General features: G+C 38.5%; 5 protein-coding genes across 8 annotated transcripts; 2 read left to right on the plus strand and 3 right to left on the minus strand.

The window, feature by feature from the left end:
* Window positions 1-27: 27 nt before the first annotated feature.
* LOC109863753 (pinin) lies at window positions 28-2,662 on the minus strand. Its single transcript, XM_020444273.1, has 5 exons — window positions 1,930-2,662; window positions 1,545-1,737; window positions 1,267-1,440; window positions 885-1,179; window positions 28-798 (listed from the first exon to the last, which is right to left on the minus strand). Exons 1-5 carry the CDS (start codon window positions 2,085-2,087, stop codon window positions 482-484), a joined length of 1,137 nt encoding a protein of 378 aa, XP_020299862.1. The 5' UTR covers window positions 2,088-2,662; the 3' UTR covers window positions 28-481.
* A 333-nt stretch (window positions 2,663-2,995) lies between these two features.
* Window positions 2,996-4,376, plus strand: LOC109863755. Its single transcript, XM_020444276.1, has 2 exons — window positions 2,996-3,062; window positions 3,169-4,376. The coding sequence occupies exon 2, from the start codon at window positions 3,172-3,174 to the stop codon at window positions 3,625-3,627; it is 456 nt and encodes a 151-aa protein (XP_020299865.1). The 5' UTR covers window positions 2,996-3,062; window positions 3,169-3,171; the 3' UTR covers window positions 3,628-4,376.
* LOC109863754 (transmembrane protein 222) lies at window positions 3,905-5,474 on the minus strand. Its single transcript, XM_020444274.1, has 4 exons — window positions 5,272-5,474; window positions 4,884-5,094; window positions 4,681-4,811; window positions 3,905-4,541 (listed from the first exon to the last, which is right to left on the minus strand). The coding sequence occupies exons 1-4, from the start codon at window positions 5,379-5,381 to the stop codon at window positions 4,463-4,465; spliced, it is 531 nt and encodes a 176-aa protein (XP_020299863.1). The 5' UTR covers window positions 5,382-5,474; the 3' UTR covers window positions 3,905-4,462.
* A 578-nt stretch (window positions 5,475-6,052) lies between these two features.
* On the plus strand, window positions 6,053-11,360 carry LOC109863691. Of its 2 annotated transcripts, none has more exons than XM_020444127.1 (11): window positions 6,053-6,126; window positions 6,460-6,799; window positions 6,895-7,064; window positions 7,425-7,642; window positions 7,853-8,207; window positions 8,482-8,688; window positions 8,794-8,913; window positions 9,008-9,241; window positions 9,541-9,709; window positions 9,829-10,311; window positions 10,420-11,360. In XM_020444127.1, the coding sequence occupies exons 1-11, from the start codon at window positions 6,108-6,110 to the stop codon at window positions 11,213-11,215; spliced, it is 3,111 nt and encodes a 1,036-aa protein (XP_020299716.1). In that variant the 5' UTR covers window positions 6,053-6,107; the 3' UTR covers window positions 11,216-11,360. The 2 variants fall into 2 exon arrangements, with proteins under 2 accessions (XP_020299716.1, XP_020299717.1); XM_020444128.1 differs by having other exon boundaries at window positions 9,556-9,709.
* A 631-nt stretch (window positions 11,361-11,991) lies between these two features.
* On the minus strand, window positions 11,992-19,714 carry LOC109863692. 3 transcript variants are annotated; one of them, XM_020444129.1, is made up of 5 exons: window positions 19,424-19,714; window positions 17,110-17,624; window positions 16,427-16,706; window positions 15,515-16,132; window positions 11,992-15,425 (listed from the first exon to the last, which is right to left on the minus strand). In XM_020444129.1, the coding sequence occupies exons 2-5, from the start codon at window positions 17,288-17,290 to the stop codon at window positions 14,501-14,503; spliced, it is 2,004 nt and encodes a 667-aa protein (XP_020299718.1). In that variant the 5' UTR covers window positions 17,291-17,624; window positions 19,424-19,714; the 3' UTR covers window positions 11,992-14,500. The 3 variants fall into 3 exon arrangements, with proteins under 3 accessions (XP_020299718.1, XP_020299719.1, XP_020299721.1); XM_020444130.1 differs by having other exon boundaries at window positions 19,311-19,714; XM_020444132.1 differs by lacking the exon at window positions 19,424-19,714 and adding an exon at window positions 19,226-19,271.
* Between the last annotated feature and the right edge of the window lie 939 nt (window positions 19,715-20,653).

Below are 20,653 nucleotides of genomic sequence, written 5' to 3' on the forward strand. Positions count from 1 at the left end.
ATTTTACAAAACTTTACCCTAAAAAAATGAATAATAAGTTTTGCGAAAACCTTAGTTTTATTTTGATATATACATCGCAATAAAATTAATAAGACAATAAATTTCACTATCTCTACCTGATAGAATTACAAAATATATATCAGAACAAGATAAATTATATAGATAAAAACATTTATATGTATATTTGTTTTTATTATCTGCGTGGCTGTCGTTTAAATGTCTTGGAAGCAATTCCGACAAGATTTAGTTTTTTTTTGACTGTTACCTCTCTGGTGTCAACAAAGACTGAGAACGCAACTTCGATCGGAATCAATTTCGAAATTTTACACGATAGCTACGCTTGCTGCTACAATTAAATTATGTAGTTATAAAACAAACTTTGAGAGAAACTTATGAAAGAAATATTATAATTTTTTTTTTTTTATATTGGACCATACAAATGTACATAATATGTACAAATGTCTCTTCATCGTAGCAAATACTAGCCATTATTTTCATCTGACTGAACTTGATGGAACTTAACGTCTTCCGTCTCTTCTGTTTTATGATCATCATCAAAATTTTCCTTCTTCATGGGCTGCATTGGAACATCCGTGTCGTCATTGACTGCGGATTCAGTATTATTCTCCGGATTAGGGTCTTGATTTTCTTCACCCTCCTCTATCGAACGTGGAACAGCCTCTGCTGTGTGCAAAGGACCGGATACTTCAAAGTTTTGCGAAAGTTTGCCCAAACCAATCTGAGCCTCTATTAACTTTAGTTCCTTGTCCAATTCTTTCTCTCTCTTTTCGATCTCGTCTGAAATATGAAAAGAACAAAAGATGAAAAAGTGCAAACACACGTGCGATATAAACATGTGCAAACTTATAAAAAAAAATACCAACCATAAAGTTCCTTTGCAGATTGCGCTAACCAGGCATCCGTTTGCGGATGTTTGCGTTTTGGTAGGTAATAGATAGCGGGTTGCGCTCGTGTTTTTATAAACGAAGCGAGTGGTAGCTGTGCACCGCGCCAATCTTGAAACTGTCGACTACGCGCAAGCTTTGCTTCCAACATTTGCACCATAGTCAATTGACGTTTACGCGATAAAAATAATTGTTGCCTTTCCTTACGTAGCTCCTCTTTTTCTCGTCTTCTAGCTTCTTCCACTCTGGCTTCCACTTCTGCCTTTTTGTCTTCCTGTGGATGAAATATTACACATAATTTGATATTTTGTGAATATTAAATACTTTGTAAATTGATTTTTTAATATTTTCATGTTCTTACTTTGGCCTTAAGTTTAGTTTCTTCTTGTCTAAACTTCTGCAAAGTACCCAAGAGTGCACCAAACATACGTTTATTTCTTTGTCGACTACGCTCATCTGTTCTTTCTCGCCTTATGACTTCTTGACGTGAGGGAATTTCGCGAGGAGTGGCTATAACTCTAGACGATACAGCAGGCTAGATAAATATTAAAATATTAGATCGGTATGCTTTGATGATAAATGTTCATAATGTAAATGATATACATACTGTGATAATTGAAAATTATAAAGAAAAGTTACCTTAACAACACTATCATCTTCATCAGCGCTATCATCAGCAGTAGATGGAACACGTGCACTTAATCGACTAAAAACAGTTTTTGGTTCTGTATTAGAACTTTGCCAACGTCTTTTACCTCCAGGTATTTCATTATTTACAAAGTCTGTTGTAGGTCTTCTGCGATCTTCTAGTAAAGGTCGTTTCTGAGATAGTCTAAAACATATAATAAAGTGCAATAAAAATATATGTATAATAGTATATATAAACTATAAATATAAATAATATGTAATACATACAATATATTAAATGCACAAATGTTTTAACTTGCAAAAAACAATTACGAACATCTTCTTTAATAATGTTAACAACTTTCGAAAATAACTCAAAGAATAATAAATATGTAACCTAGGTGGTTGCAGCGGAACACCCTCTCCATCGGAGACGTCCCGGCCCAACATCTTTCGGATATTGCGATCGAGATTACGAAGGCCATCGCGAGCAGCATCCAACTGAGCTTGTAACGCTTCGGGACTCTCCGTCTCCTGACAATCTAATTTCCTCATTTAAACAGTTTTTGTGCGCACGCTTTTTCTTTTTCCAAAATATATATCCAAAAGTTCACGTTTTCACATTGACTTGCGGCGGCACGACTTGCAGCAGTCTGCTTAATAAGCGCGCACTCAATGAATAAGCTGGAACATAAATTTTCACGCCAATCAGTGGTGAACGAGCAATAAACGACAACTTTGGAAATCTTATAATCTTCTTTTTCTTCTTTTCCAATAGAAACTATCAGGATCAGTCAGAATTCAGATTTTAGAAAAATTTATTTCCAAAAACCTGCCGTGTAAACCTCTACGCCGCAATATTATCAAACTGTGAAACGCGAACGCCTGAGCCATCTACTCTACGGTTCTCGAACGACCGTACGGACCGCACCAAGGCTGTCCGTGCGCAAAATAATCGATGTGACAACCTTTCCGTTTGGACCACAAATCACTTGACGAGCGCTAACTACGATTTTTATCTGATTGGTGTATACGTTTGCACATTTACGATTTCGGTAGGTTTTATTTGACGCTCGCAACGATAATCACGAAACAAGATTCTTCGCTGTTTGCCGACTATTGTGATTGGACCTTGTAAATCACGTGATTGTTGCAAGCGTCAAATGGAATCTATCTTCGATAAGTACGTATTTGTCATTACATGTGGCAACACTGACTGTTTTTTTTTTTTGCACATTCGCACATTCCGCATTTTATACACAGAAATGACGAGAAATGTCGACTGATGTTACATAGGCAAACGACTATGTCAAGTTACGATATTTTGTGTATTATATAGTCCAAAGTCCGTAACAATCTATGATACTAGCTCTTCGTGCATTGTTTATCTTTAAATCAAGTGTTTAATTTTTTTTTAAGTTTTCTAGTGTCTACTACAAATAAGTGTGAGTAATGTGCTTGAATGTTATTTCATATACACATCCGTTTATCAAGAGCATTACATTCTTTCTGTCTCATATTAAAAAACTCGTATGCTATTTGTAATTTATAGTTGACATAACTTAGTTTTATATTTTGTAAAGTTTAGGGTAAGACATTTTAATTATCTTAGTTTATTTTCTATTTTATTTTGCAGAAGATGTCTTGGCTCTTTGGTAGAAAGAAACACAAGGATTCACCTCCTAGTTCTAGGGATGAACAAGAGGAACAGCTCACTTCAGATTTAAAAGATGATTTCCTAGTGGTCGAAAAGAGGAGCTCCTCATTGCCATCTGAAGTTGGAAACCAGGATACGTCTTATCCCAGCGGATTGTATCCATTTATTGGTGGTACGCCAATGAACCCCGCACTGTCAGATCTTAACTTGCCTAAGCGAAGTCAACAAGTAGACGTACCACATTATCTAAGTGGAGTACCGTTCAAGTTATGTAAGCAATTGGAAAGTAAATTGAACGACAATTTGGAAATTGATGGCCTACGAATTAACGAAATATTATCTTTTGTTGAGAGATTGGAAAATCAAAATTATGATTATGACTTTTCTCTTGAGGCAAATGTTATCAGGGAATTATCTTCTATTGCAGACAATGAGTAATTTGAAATACATTCCATTGTTTCTGCTGGAACTGTATTTTCTCTAAATATGACTATGTAATATTGCTGTCGCTTGTTGATGTTATGCCATAAGTTTTAAAAAATTCCTATAGCTATATTTTTTATGTAAAGAACAATGTGAGATTAAGTGATATGTAGTTATAGATAAAAATAAATTATGAATTAAATAAGTTAAGTGTATGTGGTTAAACTCAAGCAAGGAAAGGAAGCAAAGAAAATTTATTGCCATGTGTACATATATACTTACTTAAAGTATATTCAGGTGTTGTATTTTTTTTAATGTGAAAGACTATTATTGTATACAGTAAAAAAGAAAAAATATAAATTTAGATTGTTATATTATGCTCTTGCAACAATATCCTTATTTACACACAAATACATATAAAAATTAACAAAGTTGAGTTGTTTCATATATTACAGATAGTAAGTTAAAAATGGCATGACTATGTACATATTTTTTTTTGCCCAATTCAACATTCTTTTTTATAGACATTGTGTAATATGAAGAAGTGCCATTCTATTTAAATTTAAATAATCTCTACATCTTAGATATTCTTAAATTTTCATATATCGACGAATATATACAGTTACACATCTAAAAGAGTAAGATAAAATTTGTGTTTTAATACATTCCCACGGGTTACCGATAAACCGCAGAGGTGAATGAGATATATTTAAAACAATTTTATAAATATCTTATAACTAATTTTATAACTCATATAACATGAATAGAAAGTCTCATAAAAAATCTTGGACATGGCGTTAAACATATAATTTGAAAAAATTGAGATTTACATATCTCACTTATGATATTACTATATACACAGACTTAATACAAGTACAAGCGTGACAAGTATGCAGAATGGCAACCAAGTCTTAAGAAATCCTAGAACACTAAAATAAAAGTAATGAGCAACATCAATAATAACATTAAATAAAATATTATAGTGTTAACATTACACGTAACGAAATCTTATTTCATTTTTATTCTTAATTATACACTTAGAGGCTATTACATATCTTGTTATTTTACCTTACGTATTTTCCATGAAACACAAGAAGAAACGCAAGTTTTACCATGTTCCAGCTGGTGGAGTTGTCATATGACATCAGATTTAATGCTTTTGCGACATGTGAATGACAGTTGTCACAACATATATTATGCTGTGAAAAATTGGCATTCATAGTCCTTGCGCAACAAATTTTCTAATTCTTTATAGCTCACAATTTCTTTACCATTCTAGTTTTATAAATTTCGCTAGCTTCAGCCACAGCAGCATCCCATCCCAGAACGCCTCCTTTGGCCTTTGTGTAATCCAACTGCCAATATTTGGTGGGTTTTCCAAAAGCCATATTATCTTCCGAGACATGAAATGGACCAGCAAAGTCTCTTATCACTCCTACCGATGTTGCAATGCCCATGTGTCCAATAAACGGCATGATGTATCTTAAAAAAAATCAAAGAAATTCCCAATACTTCCAAGTAACAAATACAGTTTGTTGATTTGTTTTGCTTATAGTCACAAACTATCTAACAGAATTTCAATTTTATCTTGTCATACACATATGACACATATGACTGGGGAAGGTTATAAATTACGATTTGCTCTGCAAGTTGACTTACGTCAAAATAGGCAATGGGGTCCAGACAATGCAGAAAGGAAATCTTTGCCTTTCCGGGTCAATAGTCATATCTAACGCGGGCGAACCGACTGACACTTCTTCAAAATCCATTAAAAGATCATACAGTTCACTTCTGAGGATAAATAGCGTGAACACTGTTGTTGCGCGGGATAGTGTCGCCACTGTTGCGCAGACAAAATGTCAACAAAGTAAGTAGCTGCGCGCAACAATGGCTGTACACTCCGATATTCACCGCAAATCTATAGTCCACGTCACGTGTACTAAAGATTTTCAGTACTGGCAGGGAATATCGGAGTCGATGGCTCGTTATCTGAAAAGTTACCGAGTTCCAGAACTCCAGTCTCTCAGTATTTCCTGCGCGCATGTAAAACGCGCCGTTGCGACATGGTTTTTTTAAATAAACGGAATTGACCTGGACTCTCTTTCGTAATTGTGAACGTATTTCATCGTAATATCGACAGGTAACAAAATTACTTTTTAGAACGTGAGCCTGAAGAAGCCGCCAGCAATGTTTTTTTTTTTTTCGACTTGCGGTGGGGATTTTTTTATGATACGTTTCGGTCATTCTTTTGTAATTTCATTATTTTTAATGCGACATTTCGTTTGTGGATTCTACGGTATAATAACACCGATTTGGCTGAACTTTAAACGTCGTAAAAGTGCAAGATAATCGGCGCGCGTTCGAGGGATACCATAAGAGTGCCTGATTCGATATTAGCAAGATGCGTAACGTCGTCGCCGCGCTAACAAAATTACGCGTAATCGCATCGGGTTTCCTGACGAAAAGTGCAGAACGTCCCTTTTCGCGCTGCGAATATGTGTTGGTTAAAATATGGTGAGAAATAGTAAACGCAATCGACTTGCGCGCAAAAATTAACAATTTTCAATATTCACGCACTAGCGTTTTTGTTGTTAAATATTTTTTCTTATTCTTGAAACACTTAACATATATTAGTTTTTTTAAATGTAAGAACAAAATTTTCTACAGTTGTTTATAATCTAGTTTTTCTACATAAAAAGTTTTATTTTCTTTTCGAGACAAAAAAAATTACATGTTTTTATCAACTCTCTTGAATTTATTGTTGTATCGGGCGTCTTCGCGTTTGAAAACTTGTGTGTGTGTGTGTGTGTGTTTTTTTTTTATAACAAAACGCTTGTGTGAGTTCAGTGATCCTCGCGACGTTTGGATGGATTCTTACGTCGTCCGGAAATATTATCCGGAATGAGGATATCTGCGGGCCACACAATGGTAGACGGTTATATCTGGAGTTGGGCGAAAGGGGCATTCTGTATGCAAAAAACGTCACCTTCGTCAGGAGCTGGACGGAACAGCAACTGCCACCGCGTCCTTACACCACTTCCATCACCAGCACCACCAACAGTTCTCATTATCAATGCAGTCTCGAGCTGGTGACCTGTCCGTCCTGCGTGGTAGTCGTGGTCTTCAAGAATATCGCTCTGTCGCATCACTGCGGCGACGGGGGTGTTGTGATGGACAGTCCGTGCAGGTGAAGTATAAACGTACTACTTGTGGTTGCAAAAGCGATAGCTCTCGTATCGAGATCCTCTTTTCTATAGATCATACATGTCTTTTTTTATACAGATGCGACTACGTGTGGCTGTCGGAACCACCTTACGAGGACGTTTCCGGTTCTCCGTTCTGCGGCACGTACGCACCCATCACGTACAGATCGAGCACGAGAACCTTGTCCATAAATTTATTTTACAGCCAATTTCACAAGCACGCGTTCACGATCGAGTACACAGCGGAAAGTAAGAGATGATCAATGTAATATTTTAGTGTGACATGTTAAAAGAGAAATGTAATTTTTCAAGATCTATTAACTGATTTATGAGTTTTTTTTTCTGATGCGCCTGCACGTATCGTTCATCGGTGTAAATAATTACGCTTTTAATTTACGAAGAGCGCTTCGAGGTGGAGTTGACTTGTTCATTTTTCCACGATAACAAGCGCACTATTTATCGCGCGTCATCAACTCCGCCTCCGGCTTTTATCGGTCTTTCGCATATTCCTTTGATAAATGGATGAGTCTCTCTTTTAATCAATCACAGTTCGGTCTTTTGAATCACGGTCGGTAAAATATATTCTGAAAATTCGTCGCTTTTGTGCAGGAAACAGAATGCATTTGAAAGGCACGGAAATGACATCAAAAGTGCCGACAAAAGAGTTAAACGGTACCGGCGGGGGAATCTTGACCTCGCCGTTCTTCCCCGCTCGATATCCTCGTGATTTGGGTCTGGAATACATCATAACGTGCCCGAAGGAAGCCCCTTGTCGCATCAGATTGTTATTTAGCGACTTTCAATTAGCGACGGTTTCCATAATGGAGGTACACTTTTACAAAGTGTTTTCGTTTACATTATGAGTTTTCAGCAATAAAAATTTTTAATTTTTAGTGATTATCGAAATATCGAGGACTAAATTTTTCCAAATAAAAAGATTTTTTCATAAGTTTTTAACAAATTTTAGGTGCAGAACTTTTTTGTATTTGTTTAACTTTTGAAAAACTCGGAATATCGATGTGTTTTGATTCTTTCAGTTTTACGATTGGAACGGACAACGTTTGGATGTGAGCAGCGGCGCGCGATTTCGACCACCTGTAATAGTAAGTTCCGGACCGTCGTTGTTGATAAGATTCTACGCGAACGGTGGCAGCGGTCTGGGCTACAAGGCTTTTTACTCCTTCGTGATCGGCCACACGTACGACAAATCTGTATGGCCGGTTACTGATTGCGGCGGATACGTGGAAAATCTGGGCGGCACCATCACGATGATGAACATGGTCGATCACGGAGTGAAAACTTACGATTGCGTCTGGCTGATCAGACCACCAAAAAATTTCTTGCACATGAAGACACACATGTATTTGAAGGTAGTTGGTTTCGCCGACATGGGTACGTAACACGACAATATTTTTGTATTAGATATATTTGATAAAAGTTTCTTTTTTTTTTTTGTAAACGTAGTAGAAATAAAAAAAGTGCTTCTTCAATATTTAATACAATTTTTTTTTTGTACCGCATAGAGATAACACAAAAGATATGAAATTGAAGATGATAAAAAACGTTATTTTATGACTTAAACGTAGTCGAATTAGTTTATATGACTTTACAAAATAGTAAACGATATCTTTATCTGCTACTTTATAATTGCTGGGTTTGTTATTAGCCGGTAATACGGAACTCATTATCAAGCAAGGTCCGACCTCGGCGTTAATGTCGCTGGAGGTAATTCGGCACCCGGCGAGTCAGTTGCAGCCGCTCAGACACAGGGAACATATCGCGCCTGTCACCAGCGGATTCCACGTTAGTTTTCGCGGTACATTCGGTCCGAGTTCGTATCTGGCGATCGCTTACGGGGCCTTCAGTTACAGAGGTAAGTCTATTCGCGATTGGGACAGGATAATCCGCATTGGTTTCAGGATAAATCAAAGATAAAGTTGTATACGCTTCGCGCTTTTGAGAAATCCATTCATTCTAGATTGCTTTGCGGGCACTGATTTTCTGTGTCAGAATCACAGATGCATACCGACTCAGTTGAATTGCGACGGTTTCGATCATTGCGGCGATAACAGCGACGAGCCGGCGACGTGTTTCCAAGGTATCTCTTACGAAACCAATGTAGAAAACCAATAGAGAAGAATTATAGTAAAATATTTTTGAAGTTTGAGTCATTTATGCGAAATATCGCGCAGATTGGGAGATGGAGCCGCACGATCGCAAATGGCACATGAACAAAGCGAATTACTACTTTCCCAAGATCGATCGATATCCCGATCTGAAAACTGCCACTTTGGTGTTTGTTGCCAGCAGCCTCGGTCTGATTATTCTAATATCGGCTCTTATTATACTGTTGTACAGAATAGGAGCCAGAGCGAGACAACAAAGGGAACTGCAATCTCGTCTGGAAACAATCAGCGAGCTTCTAGGTATACATTTTTTTTACAGAAAATATAATTTTTTATTCAAATATCTCGGGGAGAACGCAGATTTGTGTGTGATTCTGAAAAGAAAGTCGTTGTACTCTGTGAACTTGTATTTACTTGTGCCTCAGAGCAATATATGAAAAAAAAAAAAAAAACGAATAGATGATAGGTTTACGTTTGATTGTTTATGTATTTAAAAGTTCACGAACTACATCGATCGAGCGCTCGTTCTTTCGTTGCTTGACGAAAACCTTCGTCACAAGCTAGTAGGAAGAAAATACTTCTCACGTCACTCCGAACAGTGTTCGATATTACAGACGGCGCGCGAATCGATGAAATATCTATCCCGCCGGATGATCCGCCCGGTTACGAAGCTCCGCCTGGCTACGAAGAGGTCGCAAAGCTCGCTTTGCCAAAGAAACCACGATGCTTGAATCGCGACTCCTGCGGTAGAAGCTCCCGGCGACGACAGTGCGTTTTCTTTCCAGTTTGAACATGATTTTGCATATTTAAATGCACATTAAAATTCGCTATGACTGACGGTAAAGAATCAAGTGTCTTTAGGTTTTCGTGAATTTTGCGTATTTAAGGCGCGACGAGGACGAGAATTCTTCGACTTACTTCGTGGTCGAGGGCGCGAACAACAATTGTAGCAGCCAAACGACGCCATTAGTCCCGAGCACGTCTCGTGTACCCGAGAGTCCACCACCGCCATATGTTACGCCTCCGGGAACCATATTGCGAAATCTTAATCTAGCTGGTTTATCGGCATCGATGAGACAGATCTGTCCTGTTCGTCATAGTTGGCTTCGATGCAGCTCGCATTATCCCCAACAGTCTTTGTCCAACAACGATCATCCATTCGTCGCGGGATCGTCCACGAACACCGAAGCTCTGGGTACATACAATACGGATTGCGCTAATTCGAATGCAACTTGGATATCTGACAGTTCTCCGAAAGATATGCAGATCGTTCGAGAAGCGATCCAAGCATGTGCTAGAGAAATGTTGGAAGAAACAAGCCAACACGCGCAACGTGTTTCAACAGAAAATTATGACGAGGCGGCCGATAGGTACTTTGAAGAATTTAAAAATTTTTAAATATAAAACACACGTCGACGTATATTAAATATTTTTTTTTAATTACTTCCCAATTTAATTATTTTTTAATTTCTTTTAAGAGCTAATAAATCGGACGAAAAAAATTCTGTCTGTTCCTGTGAGGGAGCGTGCGGATGCGCCATCAACACTTCCAACGTGGAAGATGTTTCGATTGGCGGTCCGGAAACTTCCGAAACCTCTGCATCATCTTCAAGCGTCAATAATCGCGAGGCAACACCGAAACTTGAACCGGAACAAACAGCGAACATCATCACGGATAAAACCGACGAGTACCAAGAGCAGGATTCCTCTACGGCGAGAACCGTTATTCTTAAACTCTTGAGTTCCAAAATGAAACCATCTTATCACAGCGCTGATTCGACAGCGATGTCGTCGCCCTGCGACACTATGCGTCGCTCTTCGAGAAACTTCTCACACGACAGCTGCACCACCAGAATCTCGACGATCAGCACGTGCAACAGCTACGAAAAACTGCAAGACGAATTTGAGATCGTGTCAGATGTGGCCAGTAGCGTCGGATGTGCAACGAATCCCAGCACGATAGCAAACACGCCGAGTAACACACCGAAGAACGTAATCGGTCGGCGAAGACCGTGCAACGATCAGCAATATCCCACTTGCGACTTGGACAGTCTCTACGAGGGCATCAAAATTCTTGACACTTACCTGGCGCGCAGAAGTATCAACGTCGACCACAAACGGCGATCAGTCACCGTGATGCTATTCGGTACCCCGGAGCACGGCTTGACGCGCGATCGATTGTCGCATCCACCAACTAGAAGAAGGCGCTTGCATGCTCGTATCTGGCATTCCAGCGAAGATGCCCTCAACATTGCTCGAGATCAGTCTATTTAATTTTGGTCTTTGATATTGAACTTAACCGATGACAAGCAGGTAATTGAGCATGAACAATTGTAATAGTGTATTTTGCGATAAAAATAACAATCGGAAAAATTACATATGTGAATATATTAAAAAATATATTTATTAAATATTAATTAAAAATATATTTTTTCATAATTAAATTCAAAAAGGAAAAAAGTTAATTATAATTTTTAATGATTATATCAAAATTATACGATTATTACTTGATTATCTAATAAAAGTATCATTGCGCAAAAAACTTTGAAGTGAATAGATAATTATAGATAATTACGTTTTTTTTTATTTAAGACATAAAAAGCAGCAAAGAGAAAGACAAAAAACGAAAATATTTAATAACACCATTTGTGATATTAAATTTTTTTAGATAATCAATATTCTTGTTCGCAATAAGAATTGAAGCTAACACGATTGAGATAAAAAATTTATTAAGTTTGTTACTCGCAAAAAGATAATCAAACCGAACGGCAAAAATCATATTGCGCCTCGACACAAATTTAATAGAAACATTGAGCGAAATGAGTTTACGAAAGTGACTTGAAAGATCGAGATAAGTTTATGTACGTAAGTGATAATCGAAACGATGCACTTTACCAGACGTTTTAATGAATGTACTCAATGTATATATACACAACAATGTATATACACACCCAGTGTTATATCTAATTGTGTAAACAATTTCGTAATCATAGCACTATGACTCAAACAAGGAAGGAAAGTGGGGTAAAAAAAAAATTACTTCCATAATGTGACGTTAATATCGTAATTTAATAATTTATTGTAAAAGCATCTGCAATTTCGCTTATGACATACATGTATGAAACAAAATGGCACATGAGACAAATTCGTTTATGTCGTTTAAGAAATTTGAATTTAACGAGTTTTAACGGGAAATGCGTATATGATCGTAAAATAACTCTACGACAATTCTAAATTGCTTTTGACAACTATAAGATCCTATGTAATTTCTATATCACTTACGGAAGTCAATTTGCTTTGGCTCGACTGACTCGAAACAAAACAAGATTTCAAGTTTCGGGCAATTTCTCTTCTGTTTAAATAAATATCCCAAGTACTTGATTATATTACATCTCTCTTTTTTGTGAACAACTAACAGAGACCTACGTCCTTCTTGTATCACTTAGAATAAAGCGTATATATATAACGACGTAGTAAAATATATCACGATATATATATTTTTTTCTTTTTTTTTTTTTTTTTCATTGGCCTTTCGTGTTTTCACAACTTACGCTTAAACCTGCGTAAATAAATACTACTTCTCGTACACATTATTTAGGCGATCGTGTTTTTTTTTTTTTTAACAAAAAACAATCTTTTGGTTCGAGAATATTTTTAAAACGAGCACGGAATAGAAATTTTTTTTCCAATCTACATAGAATCAATTTTAAACAAACACAGAACGTTAACATTCAACTGGTTTTCAACACACACAACTGTATCTTTGTTGTGACAAAATCGATAAAATCGGTTTTCTGTGATGACCGCTATCGATGCGAGAAGTAGAGAAGTTTGTTTTGATGCTCGTTTAGCACGGATTTGGCACTTCTTGTAAGTCAGGCACACGCGTTACTTACAGCAGACCAGCTAATGCCTCGTGTGTATTGCTTGTGTAAGAAGAAACGAGCACCGCGATCTTGCTACTATTTGGCGGTCTGCCATGACGTCGTTGTGAAAGGAAAAATACATTCACAACTCTTTCGCGTTGAGTTTATAGCTCTACGTGTTTCATGCATCTTTAACGTCTATCGATTCGAGTGAAAAATGTCAAACACGATGCGATCGATCGGTGTGTGTAACAGCGAAAACAATTTATCACACATGTGCGACAAGTGCATACTTTTAAAGGAAAAAAAAATTGATACAAACCACCTATCGTATGATATATGACATTAATTCCGAAATAAATTGCAACGCAAGCACGGAAAAATCAACGTGATTTGATTTTTCGAAAGAAGTTCTAACGACGCTCGTTCCCTCTTACAAGTTATTTATTGCCGCGATTATAAATAATTCTATATAAATAGAACTCTATAAAACAAATGCGAATACAAGTTAACTTGCCAAAAGTAACATTTATGTAACTGCGTGCAAACGCGCGAAACATCTTAAACATCTCAAAATCGCAAAACTATATTTAATATATATCTTTTTTTTTTTTTAATTAAATTCAATACTTCAATCTCTCTCTTTCTCTCTCTCTCTCTCTCTCTTAAAAATAGTGCAAATCTTAAACAATTATTATCGCAACTTGAAATTTTTGGCATTCAGCTGACGTTTTTGCGTTTCTAATTCTCACGTACGACGATTTTTGGTTTTCTTAATTGAAAAAGCACCGGTAACCTCGTTTTCTTTTTATCGGACTATCTTGAATTACTTACATGCAAACGACACGGTCTTATCTATACGTTCCAACTTGGAAATAAAGATATGTCCACGTATATAATATATATATATATGTGTATATATCCACTCAGGTCCCTAGTTCCTTGAGATGAGGCAGTCAACTTTTTTTTATGTTTGATATGTGCCAAGCATATCAGTATACAAGCTATACGTATATCGCGTACGTGTGTTTCACGTGTACAACTCATAGAAGCCGAGAGTTAGAGCCGCATAATACACGTTGAATTATTAATAGAGCAATTAAATATTTTAATGATATCGTTGCGAAACCCAGTCGCGAAAACATTGAAAAAGCTGTCGTAAAAGTTACTTAAAATATGTACAGCGATAGTCCGCGCTTGTTTTTCATCGCTACGTATTTGATTTAACACGTTCCTCTCTCTTCTTTTGACAAAAAAAAAAAAAAAAAACTAATCTCTTCTCAAGTACGGAGAGAGTGACCGTGAGTCATCCTGTCTTCTCGTTGCGATCGAAGAGTGACCATACTTATTGTCCGCGTACGTGATATTGTCAAATTCTCTCTCGACCGTAACGGATCAAGGTTTTGCTGCGCGTTCTCTTCGTTCTATAATTTTTTCTCACCGAAAAACTTAAGTCTGTTATTATTGTTATTACTATTATTATTATTATTATTATTATTACTAGGGAGACCGGAAAGTGTAATGTTATTTTCGTCAAATTTTCAAAATATATATATTGCGCACTGTTCGAGCGCAAATTTACCGTCTTTTCACACGTTTCCAGTTTATTTGATCGAAATAGACGCTGAGAAAAGCGCATTGACATCGTATTGCTTCCGATACGATGAAATCTGGATACATACATTCACGACATTTATTTTACGCAGTGGCAGTACTGTTTCATACCGCGACTCAAGCACCTGGCACTCGTGGCGTAGGGGTTGATCCTACTGACCTCACTGTCGGACAGGCTGTAATTGCCGTTGCCGTAATATCGAACAGTGATCTCGAAGTTGCCGTTTCCGGGCGTCGTTTGGATCATGTAGAAGTACGCGACGCTGGACGGACTGTCCGTGCCGAAGTCGATCATCTGATCCACCCGTAGCATCTTCTTCAGCTTCAGACGCGCGCACAGCCGTCGGCCCTTCTTGTCTTTGTACTCCTTCACGATGCTCTCCACGTGGTCGAGAAATTTTTGCACGCCACCGACAGCGATACTGTCGCTGACATCGATCGACTTGAAAGCCGTGCAGGTGCACCAGTGATAAGGTATTCCCGCGTCCTGGCAGCCCCGCTCCCTCGGAACCGGTGCAAAGAGAGATTGGCAAGTGGAACATCCCGGACTGGAATCCGCATCGCCACCTCCGACGACAAGGATCTCCCGTAGAGTCTCGTAGAGGTCGAACGGCGAGGTGAGTCGGTGCTGATTCATCGCGAGCGCTCGACAGACGTCGGGATTTTCCCGACGAAACCACTCGGGCAACCATATGTAGATGTACGGCAACCTCTCCTCGTACCAACCGATGAAGGTGTTGCGAAACTCACCCCAGCGCATACCGTGATCGCTCAGGAAGACCACCATCGTGTCGTTCAGGATCCCCTCCTGTTCCATGAACTCGAACTTCTTCAGCATGTTCGCGTCCATCGACGAGATACCGTTCATGTTATCGTGGCTCATCGTGTTCGTCCAGAAAAAGCCGAAGTACGGCACACCGATGAAAGTCCGGGCGAAGTTCATGGCGTAGTCGAAGATACGCTGAAAGCTCAGCTCGGGACCGGTGCAGTACTTCATGTTGAATCTGCGAACAGCGGGAACCGAAATCTTCGCGTGTACAAACGAACAAAATAAAAGTCCTTGAAGTATGTAACAATTTTATTTTTTACTTACCTTTTTTTAATCTTAAGCAATTTTTCGCTGGCCAACATATAGGGTCGCAGATAGTAATCCGTGGGTGGTTCGACGAAGCCGACTTTGAGGTAGTTGAACGTATTAAGAATAGTTTCGTCTTCACCGTAGGCCGTGACGTAGCCGGCATTACGAAAGTTGTACCAGAGAAAGGGACAATTGTCGAGTTTGTAAGCTACCGTCGGTTTGCACCGCGAGTACGCTTGCTGCGGCGTCTGACCGGTCAGAATCGCCATCAGATTCGGAAACGTGTTGTCGCCGATCTTGTTGTAGCCCTTCAAACCGATCCAGCCGGTTTCGCGCAAGTACTTCTCGGTTTTCGGCATCGTGCGATAGAAGTTGAGCCGACTGACGCTGTCGATACCGAGAACGAGCACGCTCAGCCTCCTCGATGAGTTTCCGAGCTGAGTGTCATTGCGATCCACGCGATCGAGCACTTTCTCCGGATTCAGAATCGCGTGAACGTTCTCGTATACCGTTTTCGTCGCGAGCTTCTTCGTCTTCACTTTGGGTTTCGTTTTCGATTTACACGACACGTAAACCACTTCCTCCTTGGGCGGGAGCGCCACTTGTCCCGTGAAGTTTTCGCATTGTTTAACTCTACCGAGAAGAAAGAATTTTGAAAAACAAATGTTCTCCGTAAGTAAACAACAATAAAAAAAAAAATAATATAAATCGAGTAAATAAATACACGAAACTTTAATTTTCTCAGTATCTTGCTGTGTAAACAAAGAGTGAGAAGAGTTTTTCTTTTATACGTGATTTTTCTTATCTCGTGTTTGCGTATACAAATCTTACTGATATCTTAAATTGATGCTATTTTAATGTACAATATATAAAATTGTTTATTTATTATAACATTATTTATATAATATCAAGACGGAGAAATCTTACGATATCATGGAGTCGTAGTTGTCTTTCTTAGGCTTGTTCACTTTAGGCCTGACAACGGACGACCAGCAGCATGCGACGTCGTTAAATTTGTTCGTTATATCGGGATCGAGGGAGAGAAACACACTGCCGTTCGAGTCTTTGAAAATTTGCGAGAGCACCAGATTGTTCGGGCAGTTCTCCAGTTTCTCCTTTTTTACGAATTTCGTGATGGACGGATCCAGAGGTTTTTTCGACAGCATGTGACACTTCGGATTCCACACGAGATAACCATCGACCATACCTGTCGTCAAATCGCAATATCGATGATTTTTTTAACAAAAATAGGCGCGCTCGTACAACAACGCGACCCTTTTGCAAAGGGTACAAAATTTTCAATATTCAAATACCCGAGTGTTTTTAAAGTGGACACTTACAAGTGCATAAGGTATCACTTTTCTTCGCTACGTCAATTGTTCTACCACGTAGTTTGTATAAATAATATTTGACGATCGATGATACGACGGAACAGTTATAAATATTGGCCAATATTTCGCGCGTGAATATTGAAGTTTTTCGGATAAAATTTATCGCGCGCGAGGTGGCCAATGTGTATCGCAACAAACAAAAACACTTCACTAGCTATAAATGTCGAAATGACAATAGATAAAAAAAAAAAAAAAAAACAAACAAACGACAACTCTCACCTTCGACGACGTTGTAGGACGACTTGAAGGACGGATATTGCAGCGCGTAGAACTCGCCGTAGTCGTCGCCGGAAACAAGATAGAGAGTGACAACGAGCAAACACGGGAGCAAAATCAAAACAAGACCGGGTCGTCGGCACAAGCACTCGGTGAAGCGTGACCACTTCACCTTCCACATCATGTTGCTCGGTCAGCTCGCGTCGTCGTTGTTCTCGGACGAGATCAGAGGTGATTCCGCATGATAATGCGAGTCTCGTTGTGTCGACTGTAATTTCGGCGTTGCGTTCGATCGCGAGATCGGTTCGTTTCGCCCGTCGAAAGTGTTTCAACTGCTCTCTTGTTCTCGCGCACGAACTCTCTCGCTCGACATCGTCGACCGCCACTTGAACATTCGTCCTTCTCGCTGATTTTCTCGTAATCCTCGTCTTTTTGAAAGCAGACGATCATCGAGCAGCCGCGGTATTGTGCAACAATCCTGATAATGCAAAATCTTCGTCGCTATCCGCAGCTACGTTCTGAAATTGTAAAAATGTACGCGCGCGCTCGCACGATATTTCCTCTTCCTGATTACGCGCTGATTATAACTTAGCGAAAAAAAACAACCGAAGATTATCTGTGATTTATGAAGCATCGCGCGAACGCGATAAATTTCAATTCAAATAGAAATTCAATTCGGTGTTGTATCATATTCCTCTCCTAACTTTCCTATTTGTTTCCAATATCAGCACACGTTTCTAATTATCTGACAGACAATTAAATCATTATAACACGAAATTTAAAAAAGAATCTCAAGAAGTCAATAAAGACTTCGAAAGATGTCCTTCTCTTTGTTTGTATTTTTTTCTATGTCGTTTAAGGAATGACAGAGAATCACACTGATTAGATAAATGCTGCATATGTATGCTCCGTGATAGACTCGCACAGAAGCCTTCAATAATTCGCCTCGCGAGAGGGGAAGGAGCTTCCACTGTGATACGTAACTATATGCTCTCCTACTGTGCCACGGTCGGCGGGTAGCTGTGCGATCAGCAACGGCTCTCTCCCCTCTAGCGAGGAGAAATTATTGAAGGCTTGTGTGCACGTTCTTCTCCTGTCGGGTGAGCAATCGTGCGTAATGGAAAGTTATAAACGGACATCAATTTTGACGGATGTGTATCTCCGATAAATCATCTTGTTCGTTATGTTAAAAAGACAAGAACCGACAATGACAGAAAATATCTGAACGCAAAATAATTACCGCATTGCTTTTACGTTATAATTAAACAACATCGTTGCAATGTTGGAATTATTACGACGAACAAATACCGCTGGTATTAATGGCGGAAAATTATAAAATATAAATTTAGAACACAAACTAATGTAAAATAAAAGAAAACAATGCGTATCGATTGATTAATTATTCACGAGTCGAAAGGAATTCTCTTTTTTTTCTCACTATTTTTTAAAAAAATCCCATGGTCGAAGAAGAGATAACGTATAGAAATCTCTATAGAGAGATCTCTCACATAGAAATAATATATATGTATCTAAAATATTATTTTCTTACATATTATCTCTATATAAAATAAAAAAAAAAATAGTTCTGTGAAACATTCGTAAGAATTCGCAAAACGGAAGATTAGATAGGACAAATTTCATCAAAATCTACAGGAAGTGTATTCTAATTAAGCGTGTACTCTAATTACACGTATCAGACACTGATGAATTGGATCACGTAGCAAAGCGATACCGCGAGAGCGACATTAAAAAATTATGATACAGATTTCACGGAAGCAAATCTAAATTTAAATTTAAATAAACTCTCTCTCTCTCTCTCTTTTGTCTTTAATTTAATTTAATTTACATAAACGTAAATAAAAGTTGTTCGCGAAAATGTGAAGTGTTCTCATGTTTGAGCGCTTTCAAAATCTTTACAGTTTTTCCGTAAATAAAATTTTGCGGATACAAACGAAACAATTAGACAACAATGTCTTAATTCTAAAATTTGGTACATGACAAAATATCATCTATTTGTTGACAGACAAACACAAATATGCAAATTTCATACTTTCTCACAAGAAATTAAAAAAAAAAAATAAAACTCTTCAACAAAAAAAAAAAAACAATCAGTTCTCACATCACAAGATTTTGTTCCTATGTATGCTTTCAAGTAGCAAAGTAACTTCTCATACAGAAAATTGCAGGATTGCACGTTTCACTACCTTGGCACGAGAAAGCACACGACGATCGGCACACATCGTGTTTGTACAATCGCGCACGAGACAGTTGTGACAATTAAATCAGCTTGTGTGTGCGAAAAATTTCTTTCGGCTACCTTTCAAACACGCGACGTACGAATGGGAGGCGGTTACTGATTGTTGTTGGCACAATTCGACTTGTCCTCGGGTGTTGCTGTTGCTGCTGCGACGTAGTGGATGCGCGATTCGCGACGGAGCTTATCTTCGCGCTGCGATACTGCCGTGCGCGCGTTGAGGAGATTCTCGACATAACGGGCGCCACTCGAGGTTGGTCTCACCCTGCTCACTGCGGGGGTAGCTCGCAAGGGCTGCGTCGAAGTTTAATCGAATCAGGCTGGCCGGGCCGATGCGCGCGCGTGCCACCCACACTGCAGCCAGGCAACTCCGTCGCCGACTGACGGAGATTCGCGCATACAGCGTCGTCGCCGTCGTCGTTGACGACGGTGACGACGACCACTACCTCTGCACCGCGGGCTGCGGGGTGCGTTGCGTGCCAACGTTGCGTTGCGTTCCGTGGCGCAGTTACGTCTTCGATCTACTTCGTTTATTAATCCTATTACAACTGAATCAATATTGTCGAGATGTGTTTTGATACAGTTGGGATAAAAAATTTTCTCAATAATCACAAAGTGAAAAATGAAACTCGAACGCGTTATTCGACACTCTGATATCGTGTCAACTTGAAATTGATACTATATGTACGGAAGAAGATACTTAATGTGAAATTAAATGCGATTAAGCCACTTCCGTTCTTCGAAGGCTACGAAATTTGACATTGTGCTTGTTAACACACTCTGTTATTTAATTAGTTTAACATTGTTGTTCGTAATTACGTTGTATTTGAAATTTGTTCAATTTCTCAAATTTCTCAAATATTGTTATCTGTTTTTAAATATTTATTCGGAAATTCCGAATCAGACGCGATTTCTTCGCACCTCCCGATAGCTATTCTCCGGATAAAGATATACAGAAAGATATGTTTTATCTTTTTCAAATAAAGTTATCGAAAATTTATTTACACCCAATTTTTTCATTTCTAGATAAGTTTTCGATAACTTTATCTAGAAGATATCTCCCAAAATTGGTTCCCCTTATTGGTTCTCAGAGGATTTTATCCAGAAGATAGCTATCGAGAGGTATGAAGAAATCGGCCGTTAGAGGTGAAGAAATTGGGCATTAATGATGCAAAGAAAAATTACAATAAACAATCAGCATGTAAAACAATGAAAAACTTCCGTTACATATAAAAAATTGGATAAAAAAATATTATTGGTACATGTTAGAGCGGGGTTTGCAAAGCGGAGAAA

Source organism: Pseudomyrmex gracilis, unplaced genomic scaffold (assembly GCF_002006095.1).
Source record: "Pseudomyrmex gracilis isolate BER0280 unplaced genomic scaffold, ASM200609v1 scaffold_12, whole genome shotgun sequence".
Lineage (NCBI taxonomy): Eukaryota > Metazoa > Arthropoda > Insecta > Hymenoptera > Formicidae > Pseudomyrmex > Pseudomyrmex gracilis.

Bases quoted from the DNA above. Each gene is read 5' to 3' on its own strand.
- LOC109863692 (XM_020444129.1), bottom strand. From the start codon at position 17,290: ATGATGTGGAAGGTGAAGTGGTCACGCTTCACCGAGTGCTTGTGCCGA. The intron at 16,707-17,109 runs GTGAGAGTTGTC...ATTTGACGACAG, and splicing joins GTCCTACAACGTCGTCGAAG to GTATGGTCGATGGTTATCTC. The intron at 15,426-15,514 runs GTAAGTAAAAAA...CGCTGTTCGCAG, and splicing joins TTGCTTAAGATTAAAAAAAG to ATTCAACATGAAGTACTGCA.
- LOC109863755 (XM_020444276.1), top strand. From the start codon at position 3,172: ATGTCTTGGCTCTTTGGTAGAAAGAAACACAAGGATTCACCTCCTAGT.
- LOC109863753 (XM_020444273.1), bottom strand. From the start codon at position 2,087: ATGAGGAAATTAGATTGTCAGGAGACGGAGAGTCCCGAAGCGTTACAA. The intron at 1,441-1,544 runs GTAACTTTTCTT...ATATTTATCTAG, and splicing joins AAGATGATAGTGTTGTTAAG to CCTGCTGTATCGTCTAGAGT. The intron at 799-884 runs GTTGGTATTTTT...TTCATATTTCAG, and splicing joins ATCTGCAAAGGAACTTTATG to ACGAGATCGAAAAGAGAGAG.
- LOC109863691 (XM_020444127.1), top strand. The intron at 8,208-8,481 runs GTACGTAACACG...GTTTGTTATTAG, and splicing joins AGTTGGTTTCGCCGACATGG to CCGGTAATACGGAACTCATT. The intron at 9,710-9,828 runs GTGCGTTTTCTT...TGCGTATTTAAG, and splicing joins AGAAGCTCCCGGCGACGACA to GCGCGACGAGGACGAGAATT.
- LOC109863754 (XM_020444274.1), bottom strand. From the start codon at position 5,381: ATGGATTTTGAAGAAGTGTCAGTCGGTTCGCCCGCGTTAGATATGACT. The intron at 5,095-5,271 runs GTAAGTCAACTT...ATTTTTTTTAAG, and splicing joins ACCCCATTGCCTATTTTGAC to ATACATCATGCCGTTTATTG. The intron at 4,812-4,883 runs GTAAAGAAATTG...AATTTTTCACAG, and splicing joins AAATTTATAAAACTAGAATG to CATAATATATGTTGTGACAA.